Below are 20,082 nucleotides of genomic sequence, written 5' to 3' on the forward strand. Positions count from 1 at the left end.
CTGGCCTGTTACTGAGAAAGAAAGAAAACAGCATCTTTTCTGCCTGTGTTGCAAAAGAATCAGAAAAGATTAATGCCCTCCCAGAATGGGGAAAAGCTGGTAATGAGTGTGCTGACTGAGCTGAGCTAAGATGTTGTCAACATACAACCTACTTACTACTTCTCAACTTTGTACAACTTAAAAAGCCCCTTGCACTGATGAAAGATGTTTTTGCTCTCTTCCGCACGCCCAGAAAGTATTCTATAGAATAGGAAGGTTGGCGCTTCACTGGCCGTTAAGATTCAGGAAGGATAAAAGGTTCCCACTGGCCTTTTTATGCTTCCAAATATTAAAAGCCCCAGTTGGGTGGCTTCTGCAGTCTGGTGACATAAGTGCTGTGCACCTTCCAGTCCTCTAGAGGGCACACTCCCACTGTTACTTTCTTTTCTCAGCCCAAAGAGGTAAACACCAGCCATTTCTTTATTTGGGATAAAAGAGGGCTTGCTGCAGAATGGATTCATAGAATCATAGAATCATAGAGTTGGAGGAGACCACAAGGGCCATCTAGTCCAAAGTGCGGCAATGCAGGAATCTTTTGCCCAGCGTGTGGCTCAAATCCATGACCCTGAGATTTAAGAGTCTCTACCAACTGAGTTGCACCACTTTGGACTACAAGAGAAGTGGGGTGGTGATATTGCTTTGGAATGCTCCCCAGAACTATTTTTAAAAATAAAATAATAATAATTGCAAGTTAACAATAAGCGTCTGTTTCACATACAAGAGGTCTCAGGTCCAGTCCTCGGCATCTCCAGGTAGGGCTGGGAGAGACACCTGCCTGAATTCCTGGAGAGCCCCTGCCAATCAATGTAGACAATACTCAACTAGGTGGACCCATGGTCTGACTCTGTATACGGCAGGTTTCCTCTGTTGCTGTGCGGATGGTGCTGTTTTGCTGACACAAGGACCCGTATCAGAGACAATGCAACTGTTTGCATAGGTCCAAGGGAATGTGCTGTTGACCAGTGCACAGATAACCCAAATCAAAATCTTTCCAATGAAAGCAGTCATTACAGCTCACATCAGGAACAGCGTTTCTGCCATTTTTTCTGCCAACGATCAATAAGTGATTGGTTGAGGCTTGGTGCAGTGATTCTTAAATTAACCAACAGAGGCCAAATTAGACGAGGCAAAGCAGAAAGGCCCCATTTGTGATGCAATGAGCAAAAGAAAAAGATATGTTTGCTCATTTGTAATCCTGGTTTTGGACAGTCAAGCGCATGCAGCAAGTTGGAAACGGGTACAGTAGATGCCCTTGGCGCTGGATTTCCTGAGCCTTCTCTTACAGCCTCTCCATGAGCTGAATGCTTAAAAAGCACTCTTGTAAAAACCCAGGCAGTTCATGAAGGTTGATACCTGATCTACACAAGGCAGCAGCCGAGTGAAGTGGTAGAATGAACTGCATCATTTCAGACTGTGGGGTGAACCATGCTCTTTATTGCTCCCGTACATTACATATGAACAAACAAAGCACATTACATATGAACAAACAAAACACTCTGCAATCAGAAAAGTAGAACAGCGGGAAGTAGACCTAGATTGAATCCCTAGGCTTATCTGCCAGCTTTCTTTTGTTTTTACTTGGAGTATGAAACAGCAATCAAAACTGGGAGCCTCCCCAACTTGTATTCTGAAGTGGTACCACCCACCTCTACTATTTCCAACACGGTACAGCTTCATTCCTCTATCTCTGTAGATAAAAGTCCATGGTTCTCCATGCAAACCCAAGAAAACAATTCACTATGGACTTATGAAGGTAAAATGCCCTCTGCAGAAACCTTTGTGTCTTCCAAACTGAGAGGTCTACACATCAGCATGAATACCCAAAAGCAGCATATGTGTCATGGGGAACATCTTTCAAGAAGTTCTGTTTCTTCCCTTTGGAGCTTTGTGGCTGGGTGCAAATAGCTGCTGGGTTATAAAGCTGAAGGTTTCATTTTCTCTGTCTTGCTAGGAATCTGTGGCACTCCAAATGCTGTAAGACTACAATCCCCATCTTTCCCTGACTGTTGGGACCAATGGTAGCTGGAGATAACATAGGAAGGGGCACAGCTTCCTTATTCCTGGTTTAAATCTTGACATAAGAACATAAGCAGAGCCTGCTGGATTAGGCTAAAGAGGACCCATCTCGTCCAGCATCCAATTCTGGGAACCTGCCAAGAGGATTAAAGTGCAATAGCACTTGCTCCAGGACGCAGGTGGCGCTGTGGGTTAAAGCCTCAGCGCCGATCGAAAGGTCGGCGGTTCGAATCCCTGCGGTGGGGTGCGCTCCCGCTGCTCGGTCCCAGCGCCTGCCAACCTAGCAGTTCGAAAGCACCTCCGGGTGCAAGTAGATAAATAGGGACCGCTTACCAGCGGGAAGGTAAACGGCGTTTCCGTGTGCGACTCTGGCTCGCCAGAGCAGCGATGTCACGCTGGCCACATGACCCGGAAGTGTCTCCGGACAGCGCTGGCCCCTGGCCTCTTAAGTGAGATGGGCGCACAACCCCAGAGTCTGTCAAGACTGGCCCATACGGGCAGGGGTACCTTTACCTTTACCTTTACCTAGCACTTGCTCCTCCTGTGGTCAAATTCTACACTACAAGACACAAAGTTGGAGGAAGCCTTTTTAAAAGATGAACAAGGAACAAAGAACAAATGGGGCATATGAGATAACCTTCCATCCTCAAGCTCTGCCATTATAAGAAAATAAGCTTTAAATCAGATTTAAGGCTGGTCATGCTCTGCTAAGTGTGCTAATATTTTTACCCAGTCTCTCCTGCAGCTGTTTAAATATTTGGAAGCACAAAAAGGCCAGTGGGACCCTTTTATCCTTTCTGAATCTTAACGGCCAGTGAAGCACCAACCTTCCTCTTCTACAGAATACTTTCTGGGTGTGCGGAGGAGAGCAAAAACATTTCATGGATTCACCTCCATCCCCACCAACTGAGTTAAGAGATCTTTAGTTCTGCAAAGGTTGGAGCTTGCTGTGTGGTCATCAGATAAAATATCTGCAGGTTGCTGGAGATCCAACACACCAAAGCTACACCAGGTGTTGCTTTAAGTCCTGTGCTGTTTTGTTAACATTCTTTTTAAACTATGCCTTTTCAAATTCACTTTGGCTATATCCATGTTAGGCAACTATGTATTTATTTCGAACCCTTCCCTTGCCTTCAAGGAGCTCAAGGGGGCTCCTGCTGGTTTGCCAGCAACAACCCCTTTTGGACAAAGATGACTTGACCTGACTTGACTCTAGTTAACTTATGACTGGATTACTGCAACACATTCTATAATAATAATAATGATAATAATAATTTATTATTTATACCCCGCCCATCTGGCTGAGTTTCCCCAGCCACTCTGGGCGGCTCCCAATCAGTGTTAAAAACAATACAGCATTACATATTAAAAACTTCCCTGAACAGGGCTGCCTTAAGATGTCTTCTGAATGTCAGGTAATTCTTTATCTCTTTGACATCTGATGGGAGGGCGTTCCACAGGTCAGGCGCCACTACCGAGAAGGCCCTCTGCCTGGTTCCCTGTAGCCTCACTTCTCGCAATGAGGGAACCGCCAGAAGGCCCTCGGCGCTGGATCTCAGTGTCCGGGCTGAACGATGGGGGTGGAGATGCTCCTTCAGGTATACAGGACCGAGGCCGTTTAGGGCTTTAAAGGTCAGCACCAACACTTTGAATCGTGCTCGGAAACGTACTGGGAGCCAGTGCAGATCTCTCAGAACCAGTGTTATGTGGTCCCGGCGGCCACTCCCAGTCACCAGTCTAGCTGCCGCATTCTGGATTAATTGCAGTTTCCGGGTCACCTTCAAAGGTAGCCCCACGTAGAGCACGTTGCAGTAGTCCAAGCGTGAGATAACCAGAGCATGCACCACTCTGGCAAGACAGTCCGCGGGAAGGTAGGGTCTTAGCCTGCGTACCAGGTGGAGCTGGTAGACAGCTGCCCTGGACACAGAGTTAACCTGCGCCTCCATGGACAGCTGTGAGTCCAAAATGACTCCCAGGCTGCGTACCTGGTCCTTCAGGGGCACAGTTACCCCATTCAGGACCAGGGAATCCTCCACACCTGCCCGCCTCCTGTCCCCCCAAAACAGTACTTCTGTCTTGTCAGGATTCAACCTCAATCTGTTAGCCGCCATCCAACCTCCAACCGCCTCCAGGCACTCACACAGGACCTTCACCGCCTTCACTGGTTCTGATTTAAAGGAGAGGTAGAGCTGGGTGTCATCTGCATACTGATGAACACCCAGTCCAAACCCCCTGATGATCTCTCCCAGCGGTTTCATATAGATGTTAAAAAGCATGGGGGAGAGGACGGAACCCTGAGGTACCCCACAAGTGAGGGCCCAAGGGTCTGAACACTCATCCCCCACCACCACTTTCTGAACACGGCCCAGGAGGAAGGAGCGGAACCACTGTATAACAGTGCCCCCAGCTCCCAGCCCCTCTAGACGGTCCAGAAGGATGTTATGGTCGATGGTGTCAAAGGCCGCTGAGAGATCCAGCAGAACTAGGAAACAGCTCTCACCTTTGTCCCTAGCCCGCCGGAGATCATCAACCAGCGCGACCAAGGCAGTTTCAGTCCCATGGTGAGGCCTGAATCCCGATTGGAAGGGATCCAAATGGTCCGTTTCCTCCAGGCGTGCTTGGAGTTGTTCAGCAACCACCCGCTCAATCACCTTGCCCAAGAATGGAAGATTTGAGACTGGGCGATAGTTGGCCAAATTGGCCGGGTCTAAAGATGTTTTTTTAAGAAGCGGTTTAATGACCGCCTCTTTCAGCGGGTCTGGGAAGGCTCCCTCACAGAGGGAAGCATTCACCACCCCGCAAAGCCCATCGCCCAGCCCTTCCCGGCTCGCTTTTATCAGCCAGGATGGGCAAGGATCAAGAAGACAGGTGGTCGGTTTCACTCGTCCAAGCAGCCTGTCCACATCCTCGGAGGTAACAGATTGGAATTGATCCCATATAACAGGACCAGACAGAACTCTAGCACTCTCCCGCCCTGGCCCTGCTCCCACTGTGGAGTCTACTTCCTTCTGAATCTGAGCGATTTTATCTGCAAAAAACTTTGCAAAAGCATTGCAGGAGATCTTGGGGTCCCTACCAGGCCCCGGTGGTACAGGTGGTTCCGATAAACTGCGAACCACCTGAAAAAGTCTCCTGCTGCTGTTTTCTGCAGATGCAATGGAGGCGGCGAAGAAGGCCCTCTTCGCCGTCGCCATTGCCACTTGGTAGGCTCGACGTTGAGCTCTAACCCGTGTCCGGTCTGATTCAGAATGAGTTTTCCGCCACCGGCGCTCTAGCCGTCTCAACGATTGTTTCATCACCCTCAGCTCCGGGGAGAACCACGGGGCTGTCCGGGCTCCATGCAATCGGAGAGGGCGCTTCGGAGCCAGACAGTCAATAGCCCTGGTTAACTCCGCATTCCAGCGTGCCACCATTCTACTTGGGCCTGCCCTTGAAGACGCCTTGGAAATTTCAGTTGGTCCAAGCTGCAGCAGCCAGATTACTGGCCAGGATTCCATTTGTTTTTAAAACAGCTGCCCTGATGGCCAGCTTGTTTCCGGTCCCAATGCAAGGTATGCTCCAGATACCTGAAAGGCCACCTCCTTCCCGACAGACCCTACCAGGTAGTAAGATTGGCAGAGAAAGCCAATCTCTAGAGTCTGGGCTGTTCCACTGTCCTCAAAAGCTCAGGGTGGTGGCAACCCCTAAGTGGTGGAACTCCCATCCAACAGAAGTACATCCGGCACCACTGTTTTACAGCTTTCAGGAAATACTGAAAACACACCTCTTCGCCCCAGCTTTTGACACTTGAGATGTATATTTTCAAGGCCCTTGTTATTTCTGTGATTGTAAGTTCTTTTAAACTGTTTTTAACAGTGTGTTTTAATTGTTGTAACCACCTTGGGATCTTAAGCTGAAAGGCAGGTAAATGATGATGATGATGATAAATGTTCTCCCCTTCTATCACTTCTCTGTGATAGGTTAGGACAAGAATTACCCCAGAGAAGAAATTAGAACCTGAGTCTCCCATATCTAAGTCCAACACTTTAGCCATTACATTATATTCCCCACCCCCAGAAAAAAAAGCTTAATAAGCCACTATGCTATGTCAGATCTAACTCCCAGCTCACCCATAAGCCCATTTGGTGGCCTTAGTCAAACCCACAAGGGTCATTTCAACATTGTCTTGCCTCACAGGGCTGTTGTAAAGATTTACTGAAATAATGCACCATATAAATGCTAAGTGCACAATGAGTCAGTGAATCATCTGGCTGTTAACCAGCAGGTTGGCGGTTCAAGCCCACCCTGGGATGGCGGTGGGCAGGATTCCTGCATTGCAGGGCGTTGGACTAGATGACCCTCGGGTTCCCTCCCAACTCAACAATTCTATGATTCTATGTGTGTGTGCTTCAGGAATTAATTTAATCCTCTAAATTATGGGTTGTCAACAGTTCCACCAAAGGCGGAAACAATTCAAACCTACTCAGTTCCTAATGAAATGTTGATATGCACAGTACATTCATAGCTGCTGACATTAAGCTGTGCCAATCCCCCAACGGTACTGCTCCAAGGGTTCCTGTTTGAGTTCAGGAGCCAACCATGGCTGGTCTCCAGCACCCTACCAGGTGCCACCTGGCTCCCCAATTACCAGCTCGCTTCCCTTTCCATGCTTCTTGAAGCTGCTCATAGAAGCTGGAGGGAAGAACTCACTCCTATGCAAGCTCCTGGCCCGCCTTTGGTTTTCTGGCTTGTTTTGCAGCTGGGAAAAGGGGCCAGGAAGCCAAGAGGAAATGGCGCTGGAGGCAGAGCAGGGCATGGAGAGAACTGCCTGCTTTGTACGCCCTTCTGCCTCTGCCCTTGTCAGGGTTTCCAAGGATTGTTTGACTGGAAAAGAAGGGACTCTATACCCCTGAAAAGGTTCAAAATGGGAGCGAGATATGAGACCCTTGCTGTTTTTGCTTACTTATGCATTCCTCCCCCTTCCTTAATATGGTGTGCATCTGTAGTAGTTAAATCATAGAATCATCAAATTGTAGACGAACCCCTTCTCCCATGCAAACCTGCCATCTAATGAGACCTTGCTTCAGTTGTCATCACCAACAGAGATGCCACTGGCAGCAACAAGGCCTTTTCCATAGTGGCACCCAAGTCAATGGAGTTTGTCTAGCCCCTATTTGACCATCAAGAGTGTGCTATTTTGCTGGGTTTGTGAGCTAACATTGTTGGTCTGTATATATCTGCTGACAGTAAGAGCTGTTGGACAGTGGACCATTTTGGATGGAGCTGGACTCTACTGCATAGGTTTTTCAACAGAGGTTGGATTCTTAGCTGTGATTCCTGCATTGCAGTGGGTTAGACGAACCTTGGTGTCCCTCCCAACTCTACTTTTATGTGTGTGTGCATGTGTGTACAAACACACACACACACACAGTTTGCAAAAAAAAAAATTCAGTGTGGTTTACAAAAGGAGTAATATAACTCATCTATCATTTGCTGCTGGTGCTGTTTGCTTCTAATGTTGTTTGTAGTTTCATCTGTTCCTGATCTCAGGAGCCTTCAGGCAGCAACCTACCATTTAAATAAATACAATTCAGAAGACGAGAGTATATTGATTTGATGTGCTGCTAAGCCAACGTGCAGTGGAAGAGGGGAGCGGAGAGCCCGGCTTGATGGCAAAACTAGCTGCTGACCGCCGCTTTAATGACAAGCCATGTCTAAAGATCAAACTCTACCATTGCTAAAGCCAGATTGACACCGTTGCAAAGCCCTATTAAATAACAGAGCGAGAACTTTCTAGGATTCCCCCTAGAAAAAGTCAATGTACTCTTAACTGAATGGAACACATTCCAACTGGATGGAAGTGCCTTTGTGAAACAGGCCATAATCCATCTTGCATTGGGAGAGCCTTTTCCATTTTTACAGCAGAAACTGCACTTTATTCCTTTCTGAATTCCAACCCACCCCTTCTAATAACGGGAGGCTTTTAAGGCAGGTTTCTATCCTGATGCATGCCAGATAATCTCCCTAGAATGTTTTGAGATTGAAGTAGAGGCGAGGCACTACAATCTCCTCAGCCTTACGATACCTGGAATTTACCTTTGGGATCAAAGTTGGATCAAAATCTAAGCAGGGCTCTGTCCTCATAGAAAATACACAGAAGAAGATTCAATCAAGAGCGAGCCTGGCTCTGAAAACGTCCTCGCTTCGCTGGTGACGACCGTGAAGAAGGCTCCTTTGAATGCATAAGAACCGAGCACCTCAAACAAGGGCTGTAAACTGTGTCTGTGAATATCCTCAGCTCTAGAATCTCATTCTCTGTTTGGAATCAGTAGGTTTAGTTCAAACTGCAAGCGAGGCAGTAAAAACGTTGCCGCACTATTCCTCTTCAGGCTGTTGCTGGGGAGGAATATTCCTCCTGCATGCACAAAACTAGCACAGGCTAGAATTGTTCACCCCAACTAATTCTTCAACTAGTTTTTTTCTTCCCACATGCAAGGTGTTCTTGGGTAGAGGGCTCATAGCTCAGGCTTGGGAGCACATTCTTTCATAGGAATCTGCCTTATACCAAGTCAGACCTTGGGTCCATCTAGGTTAGTACTGTCTACACTGACTGTCCAGCAGCATTTCAGGGTTTCAAGGAACAAGTACTTCCTTGTCCTACCTGGAAATGCTGGGGATTGAAGCTGGGACCTTCCGCATGCAAGAGCCCTTCTGCTCTAGTCCTTTCCCCATTTGCATGCGGAAGGTCCCAGCTTTAGTCCCCGGCATTCTGCAGTGAGAAGGATCAGAGAGGATGGGGAGGACCTCTTTCCTGCCTAAAACTCTGGAGAGCAGCTGCCAATCAGAGGAGACAATCCTGGTCTAGTTAGTTAGATAGATAGAGTCTGACCTGGTGTAAGGGCAGATTTCTTAATTTCTTTCTTTTTTATGTGGAGGTGCATTCAGGCAAACAGAGTGTAAGAGGCTGCCTTAGCCAGACCCTGGAGTCCATTTAGCTGAGCAGGACTGGCAGCTCTCCAGGGGTTTACACAGAGGTCATTCCTAGCTCCCTGTAACTGGATTAAGAACAGGGATTGAACCCAGGAGCTTTCAAATACAACAGATGCACCTTAGTCCACTTATGTGCACGGATACAATTCTGCTTCGCAGACATGCTCTGCAGATGGGAGTGGGTTCTGACTATAAGCTTTTTCATTCAGGGCATTTCTTCTAATATGATTTACTGTCCTCTTTGATCTAGGGGACCTTCTCTAAAGGTTAATTTAAAATCATGTCCCTTAAGGTGTCTGGACTGGGCCAAAGAAAAATCTGTGATGTGAAAAGATATTCTCCAACATAACAATTATTTCCCATTTTCAACTGCAGAAAACGAATGTGTTTAAGCAATTAGCATGCTAAGCAATTATTAAACGGAGGAACTGATCACAGAAATATTCTAAAGCATATATAGAACACAGTTGTTTTATTTTATCCTTGAGCTTCATTGGGAGCACTCAGATCCAAAGTCACAGTTATCTTACTGGAGTTAACAAGTAACTCAACTTCAAACACAGGGCTCATTTATTTTTAAAATTTATGCCTGTATTTCATCCAGTATTCATAATGAAGCCTTTCAATAATGAATTACAATACAAATGAAGGGGGAGAGCTGATAAATTTTTCAGCGCGCATTTAATTCACTATTACATAAATAAATTTATCACTGCAATCATTCCCAAGCAATGCTTAAACTATAAATACGAGCCCAGTTAATTTTTTCTAAAACATCCAAAGTCTCAATCAGCACGAGCCGTTTCATGCAATTGCTCTGCTGACTCGCGACCGCGGTGCTTAGGTGGAGAGTGCAGGTTGCCATTGGAGACGTAGGAAAGGAATACGGCGCTTGATTAAATGAGCTTCTCGGCTACTACAGAATCAGCTGTGTGCTTTTGCTACCCTAAGTGTCTGAGCTTTGTCACGGCAGCCATTTATAACAGGGACCCGAACGGCATCCCTTGTACAGTGAGGAATTGAACATCACATGCCAAGCAAACGAGACTGCTAAAGATACAGCATCCTGTCCACCTGCTTTTAGCTAATAGAACAGGGGTCATCTGTGCTGGGCTTCACGTCGCCTTCCAGCAATAGATTCATCACCGCCTTTGTCAAATAGCTGCAAGTCCCTCTCTTTCCCAGCGGAGGAGTGTTGTAAAAGGGAGTCATGTCATCCTGCATAAGATAAACACAGTTTGATCTCAGTCACAATGCTGATGGGTAACAATCAGACACAACTGAGGACAAGGAGGGAGCCACAGATGGAAAAGCAGGGTGGTGATGAAGAGGGCACTTCACACACTTGACATTCTCTGTCATGCAGTCTGATAAATATTTTGGATTCCAACCAAATAGCAAATGGGGAACTGGGAGGGAGACAGTGGGAACAAGGAAGCTTCTTAACAGCAACAGAGGCAGACAAAAAAAAATCTGATATGCATTGTCTCAAACATTGTGAGTCAGAGATCTCATGCTGCTTCAGAACATCAGCTTTAGGCCGTGGGAAGGCAGCCACAGATCATACCGTAGTCTTTCAGTGAGTCACCACTTCATTGGTGCCAAAGGTACAGAGCTCATCAAGCTGCAGGCTCACCTTTTGCGAGAAGCAATTGTCCCCAAGCAAGGAGATGAGTGGCGGAGGAGGCATGATCATGGTTGTGTGCCCTGTAGTGATAGTGAACCTTCCCCCTGGGCTCAATGGAGAAGCCCGTGGCTTTCGAGGGCACAGATAGCACAGCAGAGCTCCTGTGGGCTACAGATGCAAGTGGCGGCAGAGGAAGGAGGGAGAGGGTGGAGCACATGGGCAGTGATGGGACAGTGGTAGCAGGAGGAGCAGACAACCAGCAGAAGGGAGGTGGGAACGGGGGAGGGAGAATTTGAAAAAAGAAATGTGCAAGATTGTAGGTGTCTGTTTCATCTGATGCCCATGCCATGATTATGTACTTTCACAAACACTTTGGGTGAAGCATTGGAATTCAGCCACCCATCTGTGAACTACACAATTCCTTGATTTGCTTCCTGTAGGAGTGTGGCATGAAGCTTGACTCAGCTTTGCTCGTTAGGAAGAAAAGTTCTATTCTTTTCTTCCTTGCCCAGCAATAAGAGCCTCTGAGAGTATCAGGTGAGGACCAGAGAGACCCAGGTTCAAATCCCCAATTCAGACACAGAACTCTGTGGTTACTCCTTGGGTCAATCAGTGTCTCCAAGCTTAGCACAGCACACAGAGCTGCTGTGGAACAAAAGTGTCTGTGGAGGAGGGAGAGGCAGGAACAACACCCTCAGCTCCTTGGAAGAATGGTGTGATAGAAACATAATAAAATTGCATGTGAGAGAAACAGTTGCTTGCTCTGCCATTTAGATATGAGGCAGCCACCTTTACTGATATATGTAGGGATATATGGCAATATAGCTCCATGTTCTAAAATACAGTGATTTGGAACCTATGACCACAGATGCCCCATTCCTGTTCTTAAAAAAGATATGGGAAGAAACAACCCATCTCACACATTTGTATTTAGAAGCATGCAGAATGTCATCAATATGATGGTTTAGAACAGTGATGGCCAAATGTGGCCCGCCAGCTGTATTGGGACTACAACTCCCATCATCCCTAGCTAACAGGACCAGTGGTCAGGGATGATGGGGAAAAAATGGGGGGGAAACTGGCCTTCTGGATTAATCAGTCCTAATAAGAAACAAGAGCTAAAGAGGCATTAAGCCAGTGGTGGCCAAACTTGGCCCTCCAGCTGTTTTGGGACTACAATTCCCATCATCCCTGACCACTGGTCTTGTTAGCTACGGATGATGTGAGTTGTAGTCCCAATATAGCTGGAAGGCCAAGTTTGGCCACCACTGCATTAGGCTTTGGCATGAGATTTGTACTGACTTGTTTCTCGGTGCCCTTGAGCTTGTTCTGGTCCTTCTGGAAATCATGAAATGCTTCTTTCACCAGTCCGTCCAAGTCCACTTTATCCTGAAACTCTAATTCAGGGTTTCTTTCCAGAATAACGGAGACAACCATCAACAACTAAAGAATAAAATAAAAGCAAATGATTTAGACACACTACCTTCCCTTTCAAGGGCAGTTTAAAATCTGGGTAGTTTCAAGCCACAAAGTAAAATGGGAAATTAGAAATGACTAAAAACATACATAAAATATACCAAACACTTCAAAAGATCATTACAATAGCCCCATTCATACATTACGTACATTTAGGGTGCTCAAGCCTTGAAGAAAGAACTGTGCATCCCTGATCCCAACATTTGTGTGCTGAGCATGGACATCCAAAGAGGAACCCATAGAAATGAGCAACTGTTCACACACAGCAGTTCCTCTTCATATGTCCGTGTGTTGGAGGAGAGTTAGCTTAGGCATGCAGGATTGAGGGTGGAGCCAGCAATACAACCTAGTCTTTCAATGCATGAGTGCCCCACTAGTATTTAATGTGTGAAAAGAGGTAATGATCTGAAGTAGAAATAATAATAGCCAGATGTTGGATAAGAGGTAATTACTGATAAAAATAAACATCCATGGATTTGAAATACAGTGACAAAAGAAAAAGCCATTTGAAATATTTTCTGTTCCGCCTTCCTTTCCACTTACTCATATAAAACTCTCTGTTCCTCTCCCTGCCCCAAACTTAAACTTCATGGAAAGCAAATAATTTTCTTTTGACATATAACATAATGTTATTTGCAGCTGACAAAGCTGAACTTAGTTTTTATTTAGCTATTTTCAAATAATGCAAGAAACAACATTTGGTGGTGGTGGTGGGAATCCTTAAAGATCTATTTCCTGGGAACTGAATGCAGTGGTACCTCGAGTTAAGTACTTAATTCATTCTGGAGATCTGTTCTTAACCTGAAACTGTTCTTAACCTGAAGCACCACTTTAGCTAATGGGGCCTCCTGCTGCTGCTGTACCGCCGAATCACGATTTCTGTTCTCATCCTGAAGCAAAGTTCTTAACCCGAGGTACTATTTCTGGGTTAGCGGAGTCTGTAATCTGAAGCCTATGTAACCTGAAGCGTATGTAACCCGAGGTACCACTGTAATCAGCAAACAGTGGTCACCATCTAGAGAACTGGTTCTGAGTGTTCCCTGGAGTTTTGTGCACAACGTGCAGAACCTGAGGCTTCTTCTTTTTAACATCAGTTGTCTCCACCATCACTCCACATAAACTGCATCACAAATTGGCACTTAAAAGATAATAAATAAAACCACTGGGTGTGGAATACAAAACCAAGGAAGCTGCCTCCCACCGAGTCAGACCATTGGTCCCAGTACTATCTACACCAGGGTTCCCCAAACTTGGGACTCCAGCTGTTTTTGGACTACAACTCCCATCATTCCTAGCCAGCAGGACCAGTGGTCAGGGATGATGGGAATTGTAGTCCAAAAACAACAAATGGAGACCCAAATTTGGGAAACCTTGGTCTACACTGACAGGCGGTGATACTCCAGGATTTCAGGCAGGGGTCTTTCCCAAACCTATGTGTAAACACCAGGGATTGAACCTGGGATGTTCTGCATGCAGAGAAGATGCCCCATCCATGAGCTGTGCAGCACTAGGCAACTGTTAGCTACCATTCAATATATTTCTGAGGACCACTGAAAGTTGAGAAACATTGTTGTCCATCAGGAGGATAAAGCTATCAATGACCACTGGCCATGCTGGCTATGCTCTGCCTCACCTGTCGGAGGCTGTGTGCTCCTGGATGCAAGTTGCTGGGAATCACTAATGGGTAGAGTGCTGTTACACTTCAGTTCTGGTTTTTGGGGTTTCTATAGGCATCTATAGAACAGGATGCTGGACTAGATGGGCCTTTGGCCTGAGCCATCAGGGCTATTTTTACATTACCAAGACAGTTGATATTACTTATTCTAATTATGATGTTGGGAGACTACAGGACAAGATTGAGACAAGACTGAGACAGTGTCATTTTCTTTGAAAGTCTTTCATGACTTAAGTCCCTGAACACATTCATTCACTCGCTGCTTTTTTAAAAATGTAAGATGAAACAACTAATTCATATCTCTCATCATCGTATGGTACAAACCTCTACAATGATTTGCCTGTATTCAGGCTGATCAATACTCTTTAACATGTCCTCAACCAGAAGGGAAAAGTTCATTTCATACATGGTCATGTCTGACAATGTTGGTTGCTGTAAAACAAACAAACAAAAGCAGATGCTTAAGTGAACTTTAATAGCAATATCAGCCAATTTCTAGAAAGTAGAAAGCATTTAGCAAATATGTTGTTTGATAACTGAAAACAAGCACATGCCCTATTTCTTCAAGGTGGTGAGTGGGTTATTTGAACCAATTATAGGTGTCATCTGCCTGGGTAAGATTAAGCTCCTTGCAGAACAAGGAATTATTTTAATCCACAAGTCTGACACATCCAAGGTTCTTCTGGTACTGAAGAGCCAAGAAATCAACAATTAATTTCACTTCTCTTTGGAATTTGTAGACTGTCTTATGCATTTATGCAAGGCTTTGCCAATTTAAAGTGCTTTGCACTACAAAACTACCAACTAGCACAGAACTGAACCTAAGTTCAGAACAAAGAGCATGGAGAAACTTGAAAATTTTGGACATACCCATTAATAGCGAGGGATACACTACAGGGGATGAATGCATATAGATGACACCTACACAATCAATAGAACTTGATTGGATAGGAACTCTGTGCCCAGTACCAAGGCAGTTGGACTACATGGGACTTTGACTTGATCTAGCAGGCTTTGTTGTCCTTGTGTCCAGACTAGCATGACAGCATCCATGGGGAGGGGAGGAACTGAATTCTGGGACTCAGAGGCACCAGGTTGCCCCCAAGATTGAGGGGGCCTGGCATGCATTGTGCGGGCAACAGAGGACAAGTGCTCTGGAGGAACTGGCCACTGGTTCTCCAAAACATGCAGGGCTGTCTCCAGATTGAGGAGACCCAACCCCCTTAAAACAAATATTGAGGGGGGTCGAGGTGCCTTTGGCCCCCTAAAGTTGGCACGCCTGCTGGGACTCAAGTTACAAGCCTAGCTTTCTGACCACTGGTGAACATTTGCTTCCTCTCTGAGAAAACAAAGTAAAGGTAAAGGTAAAGGGACCCCTGACCATTAGGTCCAGTCGTGGCCGACTCTGGGGTTGTGGCGCTCATCTCGCTTTATTGGCCGAGGGAGCCGGCGTACAGCTTCCGGGTCATGTGGCCAGCATGACTAAGCCACTTCTGGGGAACCAGAGCAGCGCACGGAAACGCCATTTACCTTCCCGCCAGAGCGGTACCTATTTATCTACTTGCACTTTGACATGCTTTCAAACTGCTAGGTTGGCAGGAGCAGGGACCGAGCAACAGGAGCTCACCCCATTGCAGGGATTCAAACCACTGACTTTCTGATCGGCAAGTCCTAGGCTCTGTGGTTTAACCCACAGCGCCACCCTCATCCCTGTCTGAGAAAACAAGGTAGTCATCTAAAAACAAAAGTGACTTAAGAGCAACATGTGGGTGGTTTTACCTGTGGCAAAAAATTCCCTGCTACTATTAAACCGTTGGGTGTTCTCTCTAAGATTTGCCACACCCTGTCATAGAACCCACTGGGAGTTCGATTCAATGAACCATCAATCTGACGTCTGTTCAACCAGCATCTGAAAACAAAAAGAAGAAGAGGGAAAAGAAGAAAATGTGGATGAGCTCACAAAAGCAATCTGTTTCCAGATCAAAACAATGCTTGCTTTGTGGATTAATTAAACCCAGTATGAAATAAAAGCAAAAAAAAAAAATCAATCCATCAATAATGCAAAACACAGCATGCTGTGCTGCATTTCTTGCTAAATGTTTCATACGGTTATTTTAATGAAAAGGACAAAAGTAGACTCTAATGAGAACAAAGCAAAATGCTCAGCCTCACAGTCATAGTGTTAAAGTTAAACGTGTGCCTTATTAATAGGTCTAAAGATTTTCAAAAAGTTAAATCTCTTTAAGTGGGAAAACAAAGGAAATCAACCAAATTAATCTCTTCAGGTCACAACCGAAAGTTAATCTACTAGAGGCAGTCAAAGCCTTCAAGCGAAAAAGCATCCTGGCTTTTCAGGTATTTTCACCATCTTGACACATTTGAAAAATGTAAGCAAAGCTTGAGCCTGTAATTCATCTCAACTGTCGCCCAGCGCCCTAACATCATTTTAAAAAGTTATATTTCATTTAGGAAGTTACCATCACCTGTTCTCTTTTGCAACTAAAGATCCCAGGACTCAGCCCAGCTGAGGTTAAAATAACAAGGCAATTTGGGGTGACTTTAGCCCTCCCCATGTCAAACTGCAACAAAGCAACTGAGCTGGATCAGGGCCCACAGAAAACTTCACGTTGCTCTGCTTTTTATATGTTCTTCTTTTATGTACACTACATAGCTATGTTTCTCTATGTCCATGAGCTTTGCCAGAAGTGAGGCTGTCTGGAATGCTGCCTTCAGAGTGATGAAGAGCTCTGGATAATTAATTTGTTAAAGAGGAGCAGTAAATGACGATGATATTTTTTTAAAAAGCTATCAGCTTTACTTAATTTTTTTTTAAAAATCATCTATTGCTGTGCTTGCGGGAAAGAAATCCTTTGGAGCAATTTAGCATTCTGCAGGTAGCAATCTGAACAAACCTCCCCTGTAACAGGATGCCCCCTCCCAACACAAATAAGCACTGGAAAGAGTGAAGCTGCTAATGTTTAAAAATATATACAAGCAAGAATATACACCATGGCCACCTCTTAATTATTTAAGGAAAGAAAGAGAAAGATACAAACCTCTCCACCCCCCAAAAGTATGCCTTTTGGGATTTCTCCTGGCTTAGTATAGATATTACCTGATTATGGAGGATAGTGAATCCCTTTTACTTCCCCCACAAAAGCACTTGGACCAGTTTGTTTGCAACTGGCAAGCTTAATTCCCTCTGGAGTCCTTTGCCAAGAGGGAAAAAAGGTATAGCTATTTTTAGTTCCCCCATAACAGGCATAGGCAACTCGCCCCTCCAGATGTTTTGGGACTACAATTCCCATCATCCCTGACCACTGGTTCTATTAGCTAGGGATGATGGGAGTTGTAGTCCCAAAACATCTGGAGGGCAGAGTTTGCCTATGCCTGTTGTAAAAAAAACACACAAAAAAACAGAGATAGATGCACAGCAGATCTTGAGACCTGTGCACACCTCTTAGCTATTCATAAGTGTTTCAGACTCAACAGAGAAAGTATTATACAGACTGAAAGGCATTGTTTAGGGAAGTTTTTAATGTTTGATGTTTTATCATATTTTTAATATTCTGTTGGAAGCCACCCAGAGTGGCTGGGGCAACCCAGTCAGTTGGGCAGCATACAAGTAATAAGTTGTTGTTGTTGGAAATTCTTTCTGAAACTGGCTTAAAATTTATCAATTTCCAGAAAGTAAAAAGATATAGGAAGGATGGTAGCTTAGTGGTATAGCACATGCTTTGCATGCAGAAAGTTCAGACTCAATTCCTGGCATCTCCAGGTGGTGTGAGAAAAGTTCCCCTGTCTGAAACTCTGATGGGCCACTGCCATTCTGTGCAGACAATACTGAGCTAGGTGGACCAATGACATGGCTATTGGGTGGCATTTCAACTGAACCACAGCTCACTATCACAGCTTTTGTAAAAGAGCTGGAACGTAGATGAATGGAGAAAACCGCACATTTCAAGGGATTCATTGGGAAAGGGAGGAGGCGTTGCAAGTATCATATTAGGAAGACTGGTTTGTGTTATTGATGTACTCATTCATTTTCATTTTAAAGGTGCCTGTGGTGAACAGGTTCATATCATGCCCCCTGCAAATCCCCAAAATGGTAGAGACAGGGAACAGCTGTCATATAACGAGAGTCCTGCAGCACCATAAGCACTAACCAATTTGTCACACTGCAACCTTCTGTAGATTAACAAACTTACAGTAGAACCTCTACTTACGACCACCTCTACTTGGGCTTGATCCAAGTTGCGACCACGGCAAACCCGGGAGTAAATACCAGGTTTGCCATGATTCGTGCACATGCAGAAGCAACTTCTGCCATTTGCACACGCGCAGAAGAAGCTGCTGCTGTATGCACATGCGCAGAAGCATGCTGCCGCCGGATGCGCCTGCACACAACGATGCTTCTACCAGCGACCCAGATTGACTTACGGACAGACCTCTGGAACTGATTACATCCGTAAGTAGAGGTTCCACTGTACTAGTTTTTGGGGTTTACAATACCCTGTTGTTTTTGTTGCAACAGACTAACATAGCCATCTCTCTGGAAGTTGCAATACAAGAAGGAATCCCAACTCTGCATAATCAAGAGCAGGAATCTTCTGAAAGTCTGACTGTCACTGGGCTATAGTTGGAAAAGGAAATAAGCTAACTGGATTTTTAAATTATGCAAAGTGCTTTTTGCCTGCTTAAGGCAAGAGTATCTCCTTGGAACTGTTCTTCCCTTTGAAGATCTCTATGTAGCCAAAGAGAGAGAGAGTAATGTTGCTGATGCTGTTCAGAAGTTTGATTTCATAAAGAGATAAGCTAAGAGCTTAGGAGAACAGCTTTTCTGAGAACTCCATCTCCACACGTAGAAGGTGGCTAAGAGAAAGGAAGCAACTCATTTACCAGGTTTCTCATATTCCCCAGTTCAAAAGATAATGCTGTGTTATCAATATTTGCAGAGCTTCCTGCAAAGAGAAAATTAAACACCACCTTTTGGAGGCAAGGAAGGTGTTGATATTACATTCACGTAGATGTGCTTGGCAGATAAGTTGTTGCTCCAAATGTTCAGAGTTATTTTAAAAGTATTGTATCACTTTGTACACAAAAGCACCAAATCCAAATTAGTGGTAGATGATGCTGTCCAAAGAATAACAAGAAAATGGGTCCAGGCAGCCTATTGAAAAGTTTGGTTTAGGGATTCAATTTCTGTAACAATTCAGCCTTTCTTTTGTGATGGTTTTGAGTTCACGGCCCCCAACCAAGAGAGCTCCATATACATGTGCAAGTCACAAGAACAGCAAGGGCACTTTCTGACTTTCCCAAACGGTAACAGCTTACAACCACTTTCACTCCCATTACCTAACGACAGATGGAGAAATATGTAAAATCTCCTTGTGATGCAGCATATAGACCAAGCAAAGACATCTTCCTCAGCATAGTACCTCAGTAAATTAGCCTAATTTATTTCCACTAAACTTTACATGTTTAACAAAATGAATCTTGGCATGTTATCCAGTGCTTTCCTACCACTTTGGGGTTCAATGCTGTTCCAGGTGTAAAGAGACTGGAGCCCCCCTGAAAAATACCAGTGGTCTTGAACCAAACAATCTGGCCTTGACACTCTGTGTTGGGAGTCTGCCATTGTCATCATACTGGAGTGGCATATTTACAGAACTGGCACACTTCAGGAAGACAACATGGTTGTGTCTTGAGCCTGCTGACGATGTTTAATGACAACCCAGAGGAAAAGGGTCAGCGATCAGCAGCTAAATCCTGCTCTGACTGAAACAAACTTCTTAAGTAACTGGCCTCTGGGTTACGTTGGCTTCCTTCCCGGTGTCAAACTAGGTAAGGGAAACCCTACACACCAGATGCTGGCAGCCACTGCCAAGTGAGGTATCAAAATCTGATGAGAGAGCAAAGCTCTCTGCACAGCAATAAAGAGAGCGGATAGACTCACCCGTGTCTGTCTTTGCTTTTTTGGCTTCAAAATAAGATAAAATAACGTACTGTGGGGAAAGAACCATTTGCAAAGGGGAGGGGGGGAGGAAAATCAGAGAAAACACTGTTTGTGCAATCAATCAGCAAGGAATGCCAGCATGAGATGTGCTGCGAGAGAGAGAGCTCCTTACCTCCCTTGCTGCTGAGGCTGAAGAATATCCAAGAGAAGTTGCTTCACCTCACTGGGTGACAGCTGGTATAAATCCATGGGGGGCATCTCCCCTGCACGGATCTTCAGTTCATACTTCATGGCATGCACAATCCATCTGAAGAATAAAAACAT

The 20,082-nt window shown here is 45.2% G+C and overlaps 1 protein-coding gene across 9 annotated transcripts in view; it reads right to left on the reverse strand.

The window, feature by feature from the left end:
- Window positions 1–9,481: 9,481 nt before the first annotated feature.
- Window positions 9,482–20,082, reverse strand: part of PHKB (phosphorylase kinase regulatory subunit beta) — a 143,539-nt gene continuing 132,938 nt past the window's right edge. For all 9 annotated transcript variants that reach the window (XM_079988735.1, XM_079988736.1, XM_079988739.1 and 6 more), the window contains 5 exons: window positions 19,931–20,065; window positions 15,582–15,711; window positions 14,127–14,234; window positions 11,954–12,094; window positions 9,482–10,242 (listed from right to left, as the gene is read on the reverse strand). In XM_079988735.1, coding sequence (XP_079844861.1) covers window positions 10,105–10,242; window positions 11,954–12,094; window positions 14,127–14,234; window positions 15,582–15,711; window positions 19,931–20,065 — 652 coding nt within the window. In that variant the 3' untranslated portion in view covers window positions 9,482–10,104. The remainder of the gene's footprint in view (window positions 10,243–11,953; window positions 12,095–14,126; window positions 14,235–15,581; window positions 15,712–19,930; window positions 20,066–20,082) is intronic.

This window comes from Podarcis cretensis, assembly GCF_951804945.1.
Source record: "Podarcis cretensis genome assembly, chromosome: 8".
In the NCBI taxonomy this organism is placed as follows: Eukaryota; Metazoa; Chordata; class Lepidosauria; order Squamata; family Lacertidae; genus Podarcis; species Podarcis cretensis.